The 15,868-nt window shown below is 56.6% G+C and overlaps 1 protein-coding gene across 8 annotated transcripts in view; it reads right to left on the bottom strand.

Annotated features, from left to right (window-relative positions):
- Positions 1-15,868, bottom strand: part of Cacna1h (calcium voltage-gated channel subunit alpha1 H) — a 58,355-nt gene that overhangs the window by 8,436 nt on the left and 34,051 nt on the right. For 4 of the 8 annotated variants that reach the window (XM_050135052.1, XM_050135099.1, XM_050135068.1 and 1 more), the window contains exons 3-25: positions 15,065-15,176; positions 14,851-14,984; positions 14,574-14,671; positions 12,711-12,870; positions 11,180-11,495; positions 10,946-11,038; positions 9,206-9,995; positions 8,453-8,892; positions 6,615-6,766; positions 5,860-6,045; positions 5,281-5,398; positions 5,015-5,170; positions 4,739-4,829; positions 4,220-4,428; positions 2,641-3,066; positions 2,048-2,148; positions 1,778-1,901; positions 1,629-1,697; positions 1,350-1,534; positions 1,023-1,149; positions 708-833; positions 530-619; positions 119-335 (exon numbers count right to left, since the gene is read on the bottom strand). In XM_050135052.1, coding sequence (XP_049991009.1) covers positions 119-335; positions 530-619; positions 708-833; positions 1,023-1,149; positions 1,350-1,534; positions 1,629-1,697; positions 1,778-1,901; positions 2,048-2,148; positions 2,641-3,066; positions 4,220-4,428; positions 4,739-4,829; positions 5,015-5,170; positions 5,281-5,398; positions 5,860-6,045; positions 6,615-6,766; positions 8,453-8,892; positions 9,206-9,995; positions 10,946-11,038; positions 11,180-11,495; positions 12,711-12,870; positions 14,574-14,671; positions 14,851-14,984; positions 15,065-15,176 — 4,520 coding nt within the window. The remainder of the gene's footprint in view (positions 1-118; positions 336-529; positions 620-707; positions 834-1,022; positions 1,150-1,349; positions 1,535-1,628; positions 1,698-1,777; positions 1,902-2,047; positions 2,149-2,640; positions 3,067-4,219; positions 4,429-4,738; positions 4,830-5,014; positions 5,171-5,280; positions 5,399-5,859; positions 6,046-6,614; positions 6,767-8,452; positions 8,893-9,205; positions 9,996-10,945; positions 11,039-11,179; positions 11,496-12,710; positions 12,871-14,573; positions 14,672-14,850; positions 14,985-15,064; positions 15,177-15,868) is intronic. The other 4 variants (XM_050135061.1, XM_050135075.1, XM_050135083.1 and 1 more) reach the window with 1 other exon arrangement.

The following is a 15,868-nucleotide window of genomic DNA, read 5'->3' as shown; positions in this document are numbered from 1 at the left end:
CTCCAGTTGGCCCCTCTTCCAAGGCCTGGCCCCCATGCAAGGTGGCCACGTGCAGAGTCTGGGCTGGGGGCTGCAGGCCCAGAGCTGGGTGCCACACAGCATGCGTTCAGGTACCGACCCGCCACCTCGGGGGCCGCCTTACTCCTGCGCCTCCTCTCCAGGCGCCGCAGCCGTTTCTCCTCACGCCGCCGCGCCTCCTCGGCCTCCTGATGCTGCCGGCACTTGTGGAAGTTCTCCACCACCACGCCCACGAACATGTTGAGCACGAAGAAGCTGACGATGAGCAGGAAGGAGATGAAGTACAGCAGCATCCAGGGGTTGTGGTTCTGTACGGGCTGAGGCACACAAGGAGGTGAGTCCCTTGCTAGCCACCTTCCTGCCCGTATGTCCTCCCCAGGACTGGCCTGTGGGGTCAGAGGAAGTGACCACACCACGGCAGCCCAAAGTTCTGGGGAGGTTGAGATGACCTGCCCCAGTCCCTGCAGGGTTTGCTCACGGTTACCCACGAGAGCTGTCCCAGACTGCGCACCTGCTGGTCAATGCCCACAGCGTCAAGCCCATCATACATGATGTTCACCCAGCCATCCTTGGACGACAGCACAAACAGGGACATCAGCGCCTACGCGGCAGGGTAAGGGTCACTGGCGGGGCAGGACTGTAGCCATGTCCCCCACACCCTCAGTTAACTGCACGACATCCATACCTACCTGACCCAGGTTGTCAAAGTTGTACTTGCGCCTCACCCAGCGGTAGTGGGCGGCGTGGCACTCGGCCTTGGTGGTGATGTTCCTGGTATCTGAGCCCTCGCAGTAGTAGAATTTGCCCTTAAAAAGCTGACCGGAAGGAGCTGTCACTCCAGGGGGCCTGGCCCAATCACTGGCCCACAGACCTGCCTACCTTAAGTAGGACTGGATTCCAAACTAGACGTGCTGACCACCCACCATGGAGGACAGGACCCATTCCACCAGAGGGGAGCAGAGGCCCAGGGTGGGGCAGACACTGGACAAGCCAGGGCCACACACCTGCACCCCGAGGATGCCAAAGATAATGAAGAAGGCGCAGCAGATGAGGACGATGTTCCCAATGGGCCTGAGCGATGAGATCAGAGTCTCTACAACCAGCTTGAGGCCCGGAGCTCGGCTGATGACCCTGCACCCAGGCAGAGGGGACATGCTGTTGGGTGCATCTAAGAAGGTGACCGGCCAGCGGGCAGAAGCAATGGCACATGCAAAGGCCCTAAGGTGATGTGGGTGTGTGGCTGGAAAGCCATACAGTTGGGCAGAGGTGGGGCTGGGCTTCTGGGTCCTTTCTGGATATATATGGGTGGCCCCCTCCCCCTACACCCCCACCTCAGAGGCCGCAGGGTCCGAAGTAGGCGCAGCACACGCAGAACACCTAGGATCTTGGCACCGCCGGCTGAGGCCATGGCCACGATAATGTCAACCAGGGACACCAGGACAAGAAGCCCATCCAAGACATTCCAGCTGCTCTGCAGGTAGGCGTGCTCACCCCACAGCAGTCCCAGGGCTACCACCTGGGGGAGGGACAGTCATGTACAGGCTTGGCAGAGGGTCCCAGGACAGGGTGATGGAGGACAGGGACCTGAGAGCAAGGGGGGACATCAGTACCTTCACCATCATCTCTACCACGAAGATGGCTGTGAAGATGTAGTTGGAGACGCTGAGGAAGGCCCTCTCCTGCAGGGAGAGACCAGTGGGAAGTCCAAGTCTATCTGCCCCTGCCCCACCCAGAGGGCCAGCTGCGTTCGGGGACTCACGGTGCTGCCTGGGTCAATGTCCGGCCTCTCCAGGGCAATGGTGACGCAGTTGAGGAAGATGAAGGCAAGGACCACATGGTCAAACATCTTGTGTGCAATGACCTTCTGGCAGGAGACGCGTAGCCTGAGGAGATAGCCGAGGTGAGAAGAACCCCAAGAGATCTGGTGTCTGTTTGTGCTGCCTGAGGTGAAGTGCTTGGCCGTGGATGTGTCAGCCTGAGCTCGCTCACTCTAACCTTCCCAGGAGGAGGCAGCCCTAACCCAGCTCACCTGTTCTGCGGTGGGAAGAGGTACAGGGCCCAGGACTCCCGGCTGCGACACCACTGGGGTGCATAGGGTTCTAGCACTTTGTGTAGGCGGAAGCAGCAGCTCTGGGGATAGAGATGGAGTCTGAGTCACTGCAGCCTCCTCTTGCTGCTTCCTCGCACGCGTCCGCCCTGACCCTCCTGCTTCAGGACAGTGTTTCTTGCCACTCCCTAACCCCTCTACTTCACTGCCCCGCCAGGGGGCAATGGGAGGGTGGCCATGCTGGGAGGCCACGGGAATGGAAGAGTTGATTGGGTCCTGAAGAACTACCCCTCAACTAATAAGAGCTGCTTTTTGTAGTGACCACCTCTTTCCTTCAACCATAGAGGCAGCTCCTGACCCTGAGAGGCTTGGCTGCCAATGGCAAGTGGCTTCTAATGGGAGGAACTGGACACCTGCTCTGCTCACCCACTCCCTTCCCTTGTACTGGGAACCGCACTGAGATAGGAGATCGGGTAACTATGGGTCTAGTTAGCACCCTGCCTGTAGTCTCTGCTGGGGAGGGATGGAAACGGTTCAGAGTGTAGCCCATGCCCCACCTTAGTCCACCCACTCACATCCTCTATATCATCATCCAACTCGGCCGCATCCTCCTTGTGGCTGTCGATGCGCAGGAAGAACTCGCTTGGCAGAGCCACCATCTGCCCGTTGCAGTCGTGGAACTTGGTGGGTAGGAGGGCAGCGGGCCGCGGGCTGTGACACAGGTCCAGAGTGCTGCGGTGGTCCAGTGACTCGGCCCGCCTCAGTGGGGTGGCACGGGGCCCTGGCAAGGCTTCTGGGTGGGCTCCTGCGCCTGGTCTGCCGTCCTCGGCCTCGTCGTCTGTGCTGCCCTTTCCCTCACCCGAGAGCAACGACTCGCGCTCCCCACACTGGCTGCGGCGTTTGAGGCTGGGTGCGCGGCCCAGGCTGTTCCAGCTGGAGCGGCGGCTGCTTCCAGCGCTGTTGGGGCCCCACGGGGTGCTGGGGGAACTGCGGAGGCTGGCCTGAGGGGTGGCAGGGAGTGAGTAGACTTGCACAGACCTGGGGATCACCTCATACCCCAGTTTCTGGGATGGGAGGGGCTCTCCCAAGCTAGTACTGTTAACTGCCACCATGGACATCCACAAAACACTTGCTGTATGCCTGGCCATGCGTTGCTCTCCCACCTAGCAAGGACTCTGCCAGGGCACTTTCAGGTAACACCTGACTCAGCTGGACATGGTTAGAGCAAATGCCCAGGATCAACCTGGCAAAGTGATTCTGACCAGCCTTTGGATTTGCAGAGGCTCATAGCCCAGGCCCCTCTAGTTTCCCACACAACTCAACCAATCTCCAGACTCATCCTCAGCTCCAGGGTCTCACAGGAGCTGAGCCTTACTCTCCCCTAGCCTGTCTCTGTCTATCTATCAGGGCCCCTAGACAGGACACTGTGACAAGCTGTATTAAGTGGCTCGGTCCTGGGATTCCTGATTTCTCCATCACACACAATTTTCTCATCTTCTTCCTTCCCTCGCCCGAGTCTTGCCCTCAGATCTGCCCCAAAGTTCCTCCACGTGGTCTAGCTGCTGCCTCTGTTTACCCTGACTTGACCCTTCTCAGGGTCTCAGAAGCCATGGGAAGCCATCACCGGGCACTCTGGGTGTGAACAGAAGTGAGCTTCCATGTCCTTCACAGCCCTGGACCTTCAGTCCGGCCTGCCTGTCAGTTTCCCAGGTTGCTTTTAAGAGCTTTTGTCAGGGGCTGGAGAGATGATTCAGTGGTTAAGAGCACTTACTACTCTTCCAGAGGACCTGGGTTCAGTTCCCAGCACCCATATGGCAGCTCACAACTGTCTGAAGATCCAGTTGCAGGGGATCTGACACCTTCACACCAATATAAAGTTAAATAGACCATAAAAATATTAAAAAAAAAAAAAAGAGTCTTTGTCAGCTCCCGTGCTTCTCCGGTGTGCAGTGCTTGGCCAGCTTTTATCTTCTGTAATTTTACCCACATGCAACCAGGAGGGGTCATAACATAATTCATTCCTCTTTCATGGCTCCAGGCTTGTCTCATAGGAGGAGACTTCCAGGAAGAGAATGGCCCCGACCCTCAATTTCGGACAGGGCTGGGGTGATATGGAGACCCTCCCTTATCTCAGGGGCTGGGGTTGGTCCCTACCGGAGACTTCTGGTCCCCCAGCTGGGGGTCCACCGGACCACTGCTGCTGTGCTGTGGGTCCAGGAGAACGTGGGCCACATCCAGGTGTGGGGAGCTCTTGGGAGTGGGCATAGGCGTAGCTGCTGTGTGTGTGATGAGAGGAGGCGGTAGGCTGCCCCGGCCCTCTAGGTGCCCGTTAGGGGTCACAGCCAGTGAGTACATCTTCATCTCTAGAGAAGAACGAGGGGGCTGTCTGAGCCTGCAGAGGTCCCAGCAGTAGGAACCTACCAGCCAGAACTCTGCCTCCGTCTACACCAGTGGTTCTCAACCTTCCTTAGTGATGCCAACTTTTAATACAGCCCCTCAAGTTGTGGTGACCCCCAACCATAAAATTATTTTTGTTGCTATTTCATAACTATAATTTTGCTACTCTTATGAACTGTAATGTAAGTATCTGACAGGATATCTAGTGTGTAACCCCAAAGGGCTGCGACCCCCCAGGTGGAGAACCACTGGTCTATACCATGTAAGCGGCATTACCTGTGGCCTGAAGATCTCTGAGCTTCTCAAAATCTTCCTCTAAGTGGGTAGATGTCTTGTCCTCATCCGTGTCAGACCTGGTGGCATCCCCCTGAAACCATGCAACACCAGGTGAGTGTGATGTCCCCACAGCAGGGTCCTCTGGATCCAGCCCAAGTCATATGCCTGGGAGCGCAAGGGAGATGTGGGGCCTAGAGGCTGCAGGGTGAACGTGTGGGAGGGTCTGCTGAGGCGAGACTGCCTCCATGCCCAGACTCCAGCCTATGAGCCCCTTACCTCTGCCTGGAAGCCTTCCACCAGGATGGCTACCAGCAGGTTGAAGAGCACGTAGTTCCCAAAGGTCATCAGGGCCACGAAGTAAAGGGCAGCCCAGGAAGAGGTGGAAGCCATGCCGTTGTAGAGGACCACGTTCCAGTCTTCCTGTGTCAGGATCTGGAGGGACATGTTTGCAGGGCTGAAAGTGGGTCTGGCCCCACAAGGAGACCCTTGTACCTCCCTGGGGATAGAGCCTTTAGTTGTCCTAGGGACAACTGGGGCTGTACCTGGAACACAGTGACGATGGCCCACAGCAGGGAGTCAAAGTTCTTCCGGTCAGGGACCGTGTCTCCAGAGTCTGTCTTCAGGCTGAACTTACAGCCAAACAGGTGCATTCCCAGGATGCTGAGGGGGATGAGCACTGAGTGGGAGGGGCCCAGTACTCCCTCCCAGGATGCTGGGGGGGGGGATGAGTACTGAGTGGGCGGGGCCCACTACCCCTCTGCCTAACTACCAGCCTCACCACACCCTACTTTTGCAGTACGGGCCAACTGTGAGGTTCAACAATTTTTCTATAGCTGAGAAGGCCTTGAAAGGGGTGGATGGACGGAAGGCCACCACAGTGCCTTTGGACAGTGGAAAGGACATGTGGTCTCAGTAGCCTCACTCTCCCACTCCCTCCGCAAGTGGCAAGACTGGCACATGAAGGCGCTAAGCAAACCCCACTAGAAACCCACCCGGCACCACTCCCAGGGCCCAACTTATCTCTTCCATCTGTGGACCCCACAGAGCAGAGCCCCACCTACCACTGCACTTAGTGCCCTAAGGTCAATGCTACCTGAGGGAGGAGCTTGGGTCCCACCCACCTGAAGATGAAGATGAAGAGCATGAGCAGCATGCAGAAGGTGGCCACGTTGTCCATGGTCCTCATGAGCACCACCAGCTGCCGCCGCAGGGCCGGCAGGAAACGCACCAGCTTCAGCACCCGCAGCAGCCGGAACGTGCGGAGCACGGACAGGCCACCATCCGCCTGCCCCACGATCTCCCAGACGCTACAGGTTGGGATGATGGTCTGAGAGTCAAGATGGCAGTCTGGGAGCCGCCAGAGCCCCTCTTCAACCCCATAGCCAGGGGCAGATCCAGCTGCAACACGGTACTCTGGGAACTACAGTAGCCCCATCCTGGGCCTCAGGGAAGCTCTGGCTCCCAGCCGTCAGGGAACTTGCTGACGGGGTCTTCTACCCTGGCCTTCCACGCCTGGTTCATCTGTATGCTCAACTCATTCCTCCCAGCTACGAGACCCTCCTTTGAAGGGACACGGGCCCAATCTCAATCATTCCATCATTCTGTGCTTATTTTACCCTTGCAAATGCTACTTCCCACCCCAGGACCAGAGTTAGTCTGGAAGTTGGTCCCTACTACAGACATGGTTGACCAACTGTATAGCATGGACAGGGCTCCAAAGTAGTGACTAGACCTTATGGTCTATTATGTGAGTGACCAGGGTCCTCATATCCTGCCCGCTATGAATCCCAGCATCAGCCATGGCAGGCTTCGCTCTCGGCAGTGCCCAGGAAGTGAGGCTCACAGAGCCTCTAACGTGGGTAGGGACAGGTCCTACCTGATGACAACCACAATGCCGTCGAAGATGTTGTAGGGGTTCCGGATGTAGCCTAGCGGGCCACAGGCCAGCAGCTTCAGCAGCATCTCCAGGGCGAACATGCTGGTGAACACGATATTGCTTATCTCCAGGGCATTGGTCAGCTCATCAGGCTGCGGGTCAGGAGAGGTGGTTAGGATCCACCAGGGTTCCAGCCCTTTTAGGGGCACAGTACCCAGAAGCCAAAGCAAATTCACCGCATCAAGAATGCAAGGGACCAACAGCTAGCTACTCAGCCTCTTAGGGAGAGCTGCCTACGACCTAGGGAAGGAACTAGGACCTAAGAATGTCTCCTCTAGATAGACAGCCAATTTGTCTGGCTCTTCCACTCTGGTAGTTCCCATCCTGCCCTTCCAATAATCACAGCTGGACACAAGTGCAGCCAAGTCTCCCAAGACTCCCCTTCCTCTGCAGGTCCTGCAAACACAGGATAGTCTGAGACACTGTGCTGGGGGTGCAGGATGGGCTACGAATATACAAGACAGCAGCACAGGTACCTACGTCTCACCCTCCTCTTCCTTTGCAGAAGGCCAAGCAGGTCTCTCATCATGAGTGGTGCTGACGTTCCTGCCCGTGTAGGAATATGCACATTCCTATACCTGTACCATTATGACCTGCATGTGTGCATATGCATGCATTCCTGCATGCTGGATAGATTGGATGTGTTCTCTAATAGAATTTGAGCGCAAACATGAAGTTGTTGTATTGGACATTTGATATGTAGAAAACTTGCCCAAATCCTCATACCTGTGTGTTCATATGCATCTGGCCCCACCATAAGTGAACTGATTTCCATGTTCATAGGTCAATCTTCTGTGTACAGTGCAAATGCATGTGCACTTGCCTCTATGTACACAGGTGAGAGCCTTGAGCATGAGCAAAGTACACGTGTATGAATGATTTTCATGCACACAGTGGAATCATGCATGTGCAGTGTATACAACCATGCAGACTTGTACACATGTGCATAAGTGAGCCTGATATGTGTAGTGTTTGCACATATGCCTGTATGCACGGGCACTTCAAGATGGAGTGGACTTATCCTCACCCCAGTACCACCTGCCCAGGCCTGCCTAAGTGGGTAGATTTCCTTTGCTTACTCCAAGATAAGAAAAAGGAATAAAAAAAGCCCAGAGGTAAAAGCCCCAGGAAATCACTCCATTCCCTAAAAGAGGATTAGGCTTCCCAAGCTCCCCACCACCTAACCATTCCTGGCCTGTCTTGCTAGGCTTGGCCTCGTTTTCCCTATTGTGATTGTCCCTGGGGCTGAGGAAGGAAGGGGGCTTGCAGTATCCAGGCCCTGAGGAATCCCAGGTACCCTTTGATCCTCCTCAAAGGACCAGCTCATGATGCTGACCCCCTCTAGTCTCTCAGGTCCCCCAAGACACAGCCAGGAAGCTGAGGAAGTTTGGGAGCCCCTCTCCATTGAGAGAGCTGGCTCCTTGGGATGAGGCAGCTGGGTGGAGGCCCTTGCAGTGCTTTGGGTTCCCCTCACTCACTCTTGGGGGTAGTCCCTGGTGATCTCAAACCACCTATTCCTCCCACGGCTGGGAGCTGCTCAACTAGAGCCCAAATGGCATTGTGCTCAGCACTCGGCAAAACCCCAGTCCAAGGAGCCATAATGGCTGACTTAATGGAAGTCCCAGGTTAGGTAGCTCCCTGCTCTGGTGCCAACCCTCAGAGAGCCTAGGAAAAGACCAGAACTCTAGGAAGACACGGGGACCCGCTTTCTGCTTCTAAAACTGGTGCGTATCATCCTGCAACCCCAACCCTGCTTTGCCCCAGGGGAGGGAGCCCACCTGCTCATGATACTCAACGCCCATGCTCAGAGTGTTGACAAGGATGGCAGCCATAATGCCCCTGTTGAAGTACTTGCTGTCTACGATGCGACGCAGCTTGCCACTGAAGGAAGCCCAGAGGCGGCCTAGCCCTCCTGGCTCTGAGGCTGGCCGTCGTGGTGGCCGCCGCCTCTCACTGCCTCGACCTGGCGTGTCCACTTCATTGGGCTGCTGCACCGGGTCCCGGCAATCCCCATGTCGCACATCCTGCGTAAACTCATAGACTCCGTGGGCATCTGAGTCTCCACTCTCTGAGCCACTGAAGTCAAACTCAGGGTCCTCCAGGGCACTGGCACAATATGGGCAGCTCTTCAGCTCACAGGTCAGTGTGCCCGCCTGGGGGCTGGGCAGGGGGCAGGGCACGCTCAGACCCGACAGGTGGCTAGAGGCTCGGCCTAGTCCTGTGATGCCAAGACATAGGTGTGGTTAGGCTATAGCAGCAGCAGCAGCAGCACACAAGGCCCTGACACCCACAGACTCTGATCTTCATCCCCCTTCTACACAACCATTTTAGTTTCTTCATAAAAAAGGGGACAGTCTGTGGACCCTAAGTTTTTCAGAGTGGTGGCAAGGACACAAAAATGGCTTCCTCCCGGGGCCAGGCAGGAGCAAATGGGATGTGTGCCCACAACACTTGGGACCAAGGACTTGCCTTGCCTGGGTACCGCCCCGCTCCCCCCGCCCATTGCTTTACATAGTAGGCTGGGTCCTCACCTTGTTCCCCAACCACATGCTGGATCTTCTCGTAGGGGCTGGGGCTGCCCAGGCTCTGAGGACTTCGAGCTGCAGGACCCGGGGTTCCGGCACCCCGGAGCCCCTTGAAGCGTGGGCTGGTGGCACCTTTGCTGTTGACTGTTCCTGAAGGCAGGATGGTGGGGTAGTTCATGGTGCCCAAACCTGAGGCCAGCTTGAGACTGGCAGCAGTGGCTATGGAGCGTGCCACCCGGGCTCTCTCCTGTGGCCCCTCCACATGGCAGTCAGCATGGTAGATACTGTGCACAGACTCAGAGTCTGGTGGCCCATGGCCTGGGGATGGTGGCGATGGGGGCACACAGGCCCGGACCAACCTGGTGTCACCGGCACCCAGCTCTGGGCTGGGCCGGCGCGGGCCACTGTGGCTGAAGTGGTAATGGTGATGATGGTGGTGGTGGTGATGGTAAACCAGGTGGTGTACAGAAGCCGTGCGCCTGCCTGGCCGCCGTGGCCGCCGCCCAGGGCCTTGGCCATGCAGGGTGCTGCTGGGGTCCACCTTCTTACGCCAGCGGCTCTGCCAGCGGGCGTAAAGGCGCAGGCTGCGGCGCTTAACCTTGCGGAAGATGTGGCCCACGTACTTGAGGAGCTCCTCGTAGCAGCTGCCGGGCTCTGAGAAGCTGGCCAGCGTGCTGTCGTTGGACAGATAGCGGGCCCGCTGTTCACGCATCAGCTGGTTTTCCCTCTGCTTTGTCTCCGAGAACTGCGTGGCGATCACCACCAGGCACAGGTTGATCATGAAGAAGGAGCCCACCTGTGGCAGGGGGTATGTGACCACCAGTTGCTCCATAGCAAGCCCAGTCAGGACCTGCTCTGGGGACTGGGGCCTCGTCACAATGCTCTAAGCAGGACTATTCCAGGCATTCACTAGGTGGCATACAATAGGTGTTTTGCAAGTGTGTGATAATGAGACAAGGACCTCCCTTGGTTCGAGTCCTGCATGCAGGACTTCTTGCTCCTCACGTTTGGCCTCAATGTACTCTATGCTGTGGTCACACTGTCCTTCTGTGGGGCCTTCCCAGCCAGCTGCTATGGCCTGTTCTCCCTGGGACAGGTCATTATCGGCTCTCCTCTATGTCCTGACCTACGGGCTGTCTGAGAGTACAACTGTGACATCCCTTCCCTGCTGGGTCCCTGCAGGCAGCTCCTGTGCATGCAGAGATCTGGAAACGTTTGCTGACCTAACAATGTCCTAACTGAGAACCACAGGACATTGAGGGACAAGAGGAGACTAAATCTGAGACACAGATGCTTTAGATGCGCTATGTGTGGTATGGATGTTAACAGGGGAGTCGTGAACCAAAGAAATGCGGGGTCATGGATGCTATGAGAGTCTGCCAAAGATTCGTGTTCACTACAGGGGGCTGAGCTAGGAGATCACATGTCTGTTGTGGGGAGGCTGTGTTAAGAGGACCAGACACAACGTGGAGAGACGGGACTAACTGTTGTGAAGATTCCGGGCATCACCTTAGACCTAGGGGCTGCACAGATCTTTCTTCCGGTCTACTTCCTTCCACTGCAGGAAGGGCAGAGAAGCCCCTGCCTGCCCACCCACCGAAACCCATTCCAGCAGCTGCCTCCATACCACTGAGCTTAGGGACTCTAGGAGGTCCAGAAGGAGTAACAGGGGGAAGGGGCAGGATATGGCTTCCCCCACCCCCACCAAATGTAGGCTGCCCACCAGCCGGTCACGCCCACACTCACAATGATGAGCAGGATGAAGTAGATGAAGTTGTAGAACGAGTGGGCGTCCATGACGTAGTACATGATGTCCACCCAGCCCTCCAGGGTGATGACCTGAGGAGGCAGATGGCTGGACATGGGCCCACGTTCTCCAGCTCCCCAGGGCAGCAGTGCGCGTCACACCCCAGCATGGGTGCCTTTCTCAGGGGTTACCATCCCACACCCCAGGTGCCCCCATGCTATTCTAGCACAGACCTGAAAGATGGCGATCCAAGCATAGCCGATGTTGTCAAAGTTGATGGCGCCGTTGTGAGGGTTGAATTCCCCTGAGCGGCACACGTTGTAGTACTGGTTCCAGTTGATGCAGGCATTGCGGCCAGCACCCCCATCCTCAGTCTGTGGCTGCCCGTAGGCCTCCCAGCCAAGAGTGCATTGCACACGAAGCTCACGACGGTTGGGGATGTGCGAGCACTTCTGCATGCCATTGTCGCGGCGTGAGGAACAGATGAAAGGGTTCTCCTCACCCTCTTCTGTTTGGTAGTATGGACGCAGGAAGGTCAGGTTGTTGTTCCTGGGTTGCAGAAGGTCAAGGCATGGCTAGGGGGTTCCTGGCCTGAATACCACTCCCCCATCCGCTCATCCAGTCTCCTCAGGGCTGCTAAGCCTGAATCCCACATGCCCACGAAGAGAGCAATTCCTCCCTACCCCTCAGCTGGGCTTTGGACTCGAGATGATGAAGGAAGAGGTACTGGATCTACAATGTGGTATCCAGCTCACTGCATCATCGTTGCTACAGTGACAGACAGGCCATGCTTGAAGCATCTCAAGGCCTCTAGACCCACCCTCGCTCCCTTCCCATGGTGTCTACAACAGTGACTTCTCCTGAGTGGGACTTGGCAACAGTGTGTCTCTACAACTCTAGGCTCCCTGGCATCTCTTCCTTTCTCCAAACCCCCACATTCCTTTCCAAGAACATCTCAGAAGCTCCGCGACCCAGAGACCCAGGAACAGAAGACCCCTGGTCTGTGGGTATCCATCCTAGAGGCTCAGTGCTCAGATACCTGACTGGTGCTGGAGGAGGCAGACAGCTCACAAGTGGGGTCTAGTGAGGAGCAGAATGCCTCCCAGTGTCACTTTCCAGGGACACCCCAGAGGGTCATCAGCCTTGGGTTACCCATCTTCTAACGCTGTAGAGTGGGGCCCAGGACGGAGGGGATGGACATGCCCTCGTTCCCACAAAGCAAATGCCATGTTGGCATATGGGTCCCTACATTCAGGAAGCCCTGGAGCCAGGCAGATGCAAGCAGCCACTGGGGACACTGTGCCAGGAACTGGCAGAAGATGAGCACAGCATCCTACCCCAGACAGGCCTCTGGGGCTAAAGACACTGGTATCAAACCCTCACATTCACTCACAGAGAAAAACTGTTCGAGATGAAGCAGCCTCCACCCCAGCCCCCGCTAGAACCTGCCCCTGAACTACCAAGCCTATGTCTTCTTCTCCACACTGACCCCGTCTCTGGGGACTGTACCTGTCTTGAGTAGAACTGGGCACCCTAGGACCTACCAAATTTGGACCCAGGTTCACTCTACGGGTATATTCAGGGATAGAACACCTGGGGGGGGGCTCATACTGGGGTATGGCAGAACAGTCTTGGAGGGAAGAGCCCTTTGAGGGTAGGGCCTGCAGAAGGGGGAGGCCTGAAGGGCCGAGTCAGGAGATGACATTTGGGGATCATGGCTGGCTAGGTAGGTAGAGCCTTACGACACGGGTGGGGCTCGCACACCTGACGAAGGTGCTGTCCAGGAAGCAGCGGTTCCGCAGCAGGCCAGCCCAGAGCTGGACCCCAACAATGCCGAAGATGAAGAAGACGAAGAAGCAGAGGAGAAGGACATTCCCAAGCATGGGCAGCGTGTCCAGCAGCAGAGTGACCAGGATCCGCATGCCTGAGGGAGGCAGGGCTGGTGCTCAACACAGCTGTAAGCCCTGGTAGAGGGTCCTCGGGGAGTTTTCCCCCGAGCCCTGCCTACCATTCACAAATCCATACCAAGTCTATCAGGACAGGAAAGGCCTGAGGGACCCCCAGAAGGGAGTTGGGCTGCAGTCCCAGATGGCCAGGGCAAACCTGTCCCTGCTCCACCTCATTGTGTAGCATCCCAGGGCGGGCCAGTGAGATGGCCAGTGCAGCTTCTGTAGGGACCCAGCACACTGGGTTCTGGGGCTTTGCTGGGCTGTGGGTAGGGGCTTCCTTTATTTCCAACACAAGAGCAGACCTGCAGGACCCTGCTATAGGGAAGCATGGGAGGTGCCCTATCTCAGAGCAACGCTGAAGCCCTTTGTCCTGGGTGGTGCATGAACTTGAACAAATCAAGGCAGTGGATCAGTGGTGGCCTCATCCTGGGTCTGCCCCCCTCAGTCATCAAAAGAACGTAGCTCAAAATCTGCACAGGGCCAGCCTAGGCTGTAGGTGGAGCATTGGGCCACACAATGAGATTAGAGAGGGAACCGGGGTTTTGAGAGGGGGTGGCCATGGAATGAGGGCCCTAGGATCACAAGGGGGTCCAAGCTGATGGGGTGCTAACATTTCAATTGGAGAGACACTGTCTCATGGGGCAGCAACCAACAAGGTCATGTGATCACACTGCCATACCATAGGTCATGTGATCGAGGGGTCAGAGTAGAGCCAAGGTAGGTAGTTGGACAGCTCTGAAGGTACTGGGGTTGCTGTAAGGAGCAGGTGGTCCTGTTTAGGAAAGAATCCCAGAGTTCCCTGGACATTTAACCCGAATATTTTGGATGGGAGTGGACCTGGGTTTCATCTCTGCTCCAATACACGGGTTGTCCAGGTGGAGCTGCTGTGGCTCTGTTGAGTACACGGGACACACAGAGTTCCAGGCAATGCCCTCATGCCTCCCTTCACCTCACACTCACTTCAGTCCTTGGGAAATATATCCTGTACTCTACTGTTTTAAAGGGAACCTGGGGCTCAGAGAAGCTTGGTAACATGTCCAATGTTACAAAGCATTTGAACTGGAGCTGATCCCAAAAGTCATGGCCAGGCAGGTAGGTGGAAGGCTGAGTAGCAGCTGAAAAGGGTGTGTGGACCTGGAACCACCCTGTCTACGCATGAAAAGGGGGTATACACCCAGAACCACACCTGTTCACGCATGTATATACACACCTTGCACAGCTCCAAGAGGGTTGCACCTTCCTACCCTTAAACTGAACATCTGAATTTAGCTCCTAAGAAAACACCAAAACTGTATCCCTAGATGCAGGCAGACGGCCAGTCAGTATCCGGACAGGCCACATCCCAAGCACAACCACGTGATTTCCTGCACGTTTTCCCTCCACGTGTAATGAGACCATGCAGTGTGTCCCTGCCCATAAGCCCAGTCTCTCACATGTGCTCCAACCATGCCTCAGGCTCCCTGGACAATAGTGTAGCTGGGAACCTTCTGGGCACCCAGTCCCACCCCAGATGCTATGCAGATGAGGAAGTCAAGGCTCTGGGTGGCTCCCATTGCTAGGCACTGGGGGTCTCGATGGGTCTGTCCTAGAAGGGCCCAGTCTGCTGGTGTCTGGGTAAGCAGCAGGGCCAGCGGGACACACAGGCTGATCTCTTACTCAAGACAAGAGTGACACTTACTGGGGACCCGATTGATGGCGCGGAGGGGCCGCAGCACACGCACCGTGCGGATGGCGGAGAGGCTCACATTGTGTCCGTCTAGAGAATACTCCATCATGCTGGAGGAGCAAGGGTGTTCAGGAAGGGGAAGACCCCAGGGGCCCATGGCTCCTAGCCCATCACCCACTGCCCCACAGGGGCCACCGACATGTGCACCCTGCCTGGCAAGGCCACCTGTCAAACCCTAGCCCCTCTCAGGTCTCAGCCCTGAGGTCAGGCCTAGGACTCCCAAGCATACCCCGCCATGACAATGAAGAAGTCCAGCCTGTTCCAGGTGTCACCCAGATAGCACTTCTGCCCAAACAGCCCCAAAGCCACCATCTTGATAACCATCTCCACAGCGAAGAAGGCAAAGATGAAGTCGTCAAAGGCCTGGGTGGAAGGGGGTCACGATGAAGGAGCAGGGTATACTTGGTGCCCTCTTGGTCCTCCTCACAGTCCTTGACACCTACCTCCAAGATGCTGCAACGCTCTGAGCGGCACTCAACATCCTCGCAGGGCCGGAACATGCCGAGTGTCACACAGTTCAGCATGATGACCAGCATGCTGATGTGCTCGAACCACCTGGGGGCTGTGTGTTAAGGGCCACGTGCGCAGCAGACAACCCCCGTTGAGGCCAGGGTCAGCCTCATGTCAACAGTGACGGCAGTAACAGAATACGACCACCAGATGGCGCCATGGCACCACGCTGGCCCCTATGACTCTCAAGAGTCCCAAGTTCTCCCAGGGAAGATAGTCACTGTCCCCTGCCCCACCTTGTAACATGATGGATCTGGATAAGTTGCCATGAGTCAGTAGTGCCGCATATGAGGCCCAGGTGAGGACACCAAACAGACTGGAGCCTGGCAGTCTTAGTGAGGGTCAAATATGCAGGGCCTGCAAGAAAGCCCTGATCGGACAGGAGCTTAGGAATGTTGTGTGGCAGGCAGGAGAGATCGACTCTTCTGAAGGTGACCGTGAGCAGTCCTTGCACCTCTAAGTCTGCGTGGATTGATAACCAACGAAGCGCCCACGAAGGCAGTTGCACAGAGCTCCACCAGCACGTGTCCAAGCCCCAAAGCAACACTACCGACTCAGTATGGGGACACAGGCTGGCACTGATGTGGTCTGGGGCCACAAACCACAGAACCAGCACCAGCCAAAGCAAGAACCTGCCAGAGGTACAGGGACAGAATACGCTGGGGGATGACATTCTGGGGGGGGGTGGGCTGTACTGCCCTCTGTCCATGGGGCTACCTGGGAGCTGGGGGGGGGGC

The sequence above is a fragment of the Alexandromys fortis genome, unplaced genomic scaffold (assembly GCF_014885135.2).
Source record: "Alexandromys fortis isolate MF-2015 unplaced genomic scaffold, M_Fortis_MF-2015_v1.1 scaffold_29, whole genome shotgun sequence".
Taxonomy (NCBI): domain Eukaryota; kingdom Metazoa; phylum Chordata; class Mammalia; order Rodentia; family Cricetidae; genus Alexandromys; species Alexandromys fortis.
Note: the sequence above shows the minus strand (reverse complement) of the source record. Positions and strands in the feature narration are given on the sequence as shown.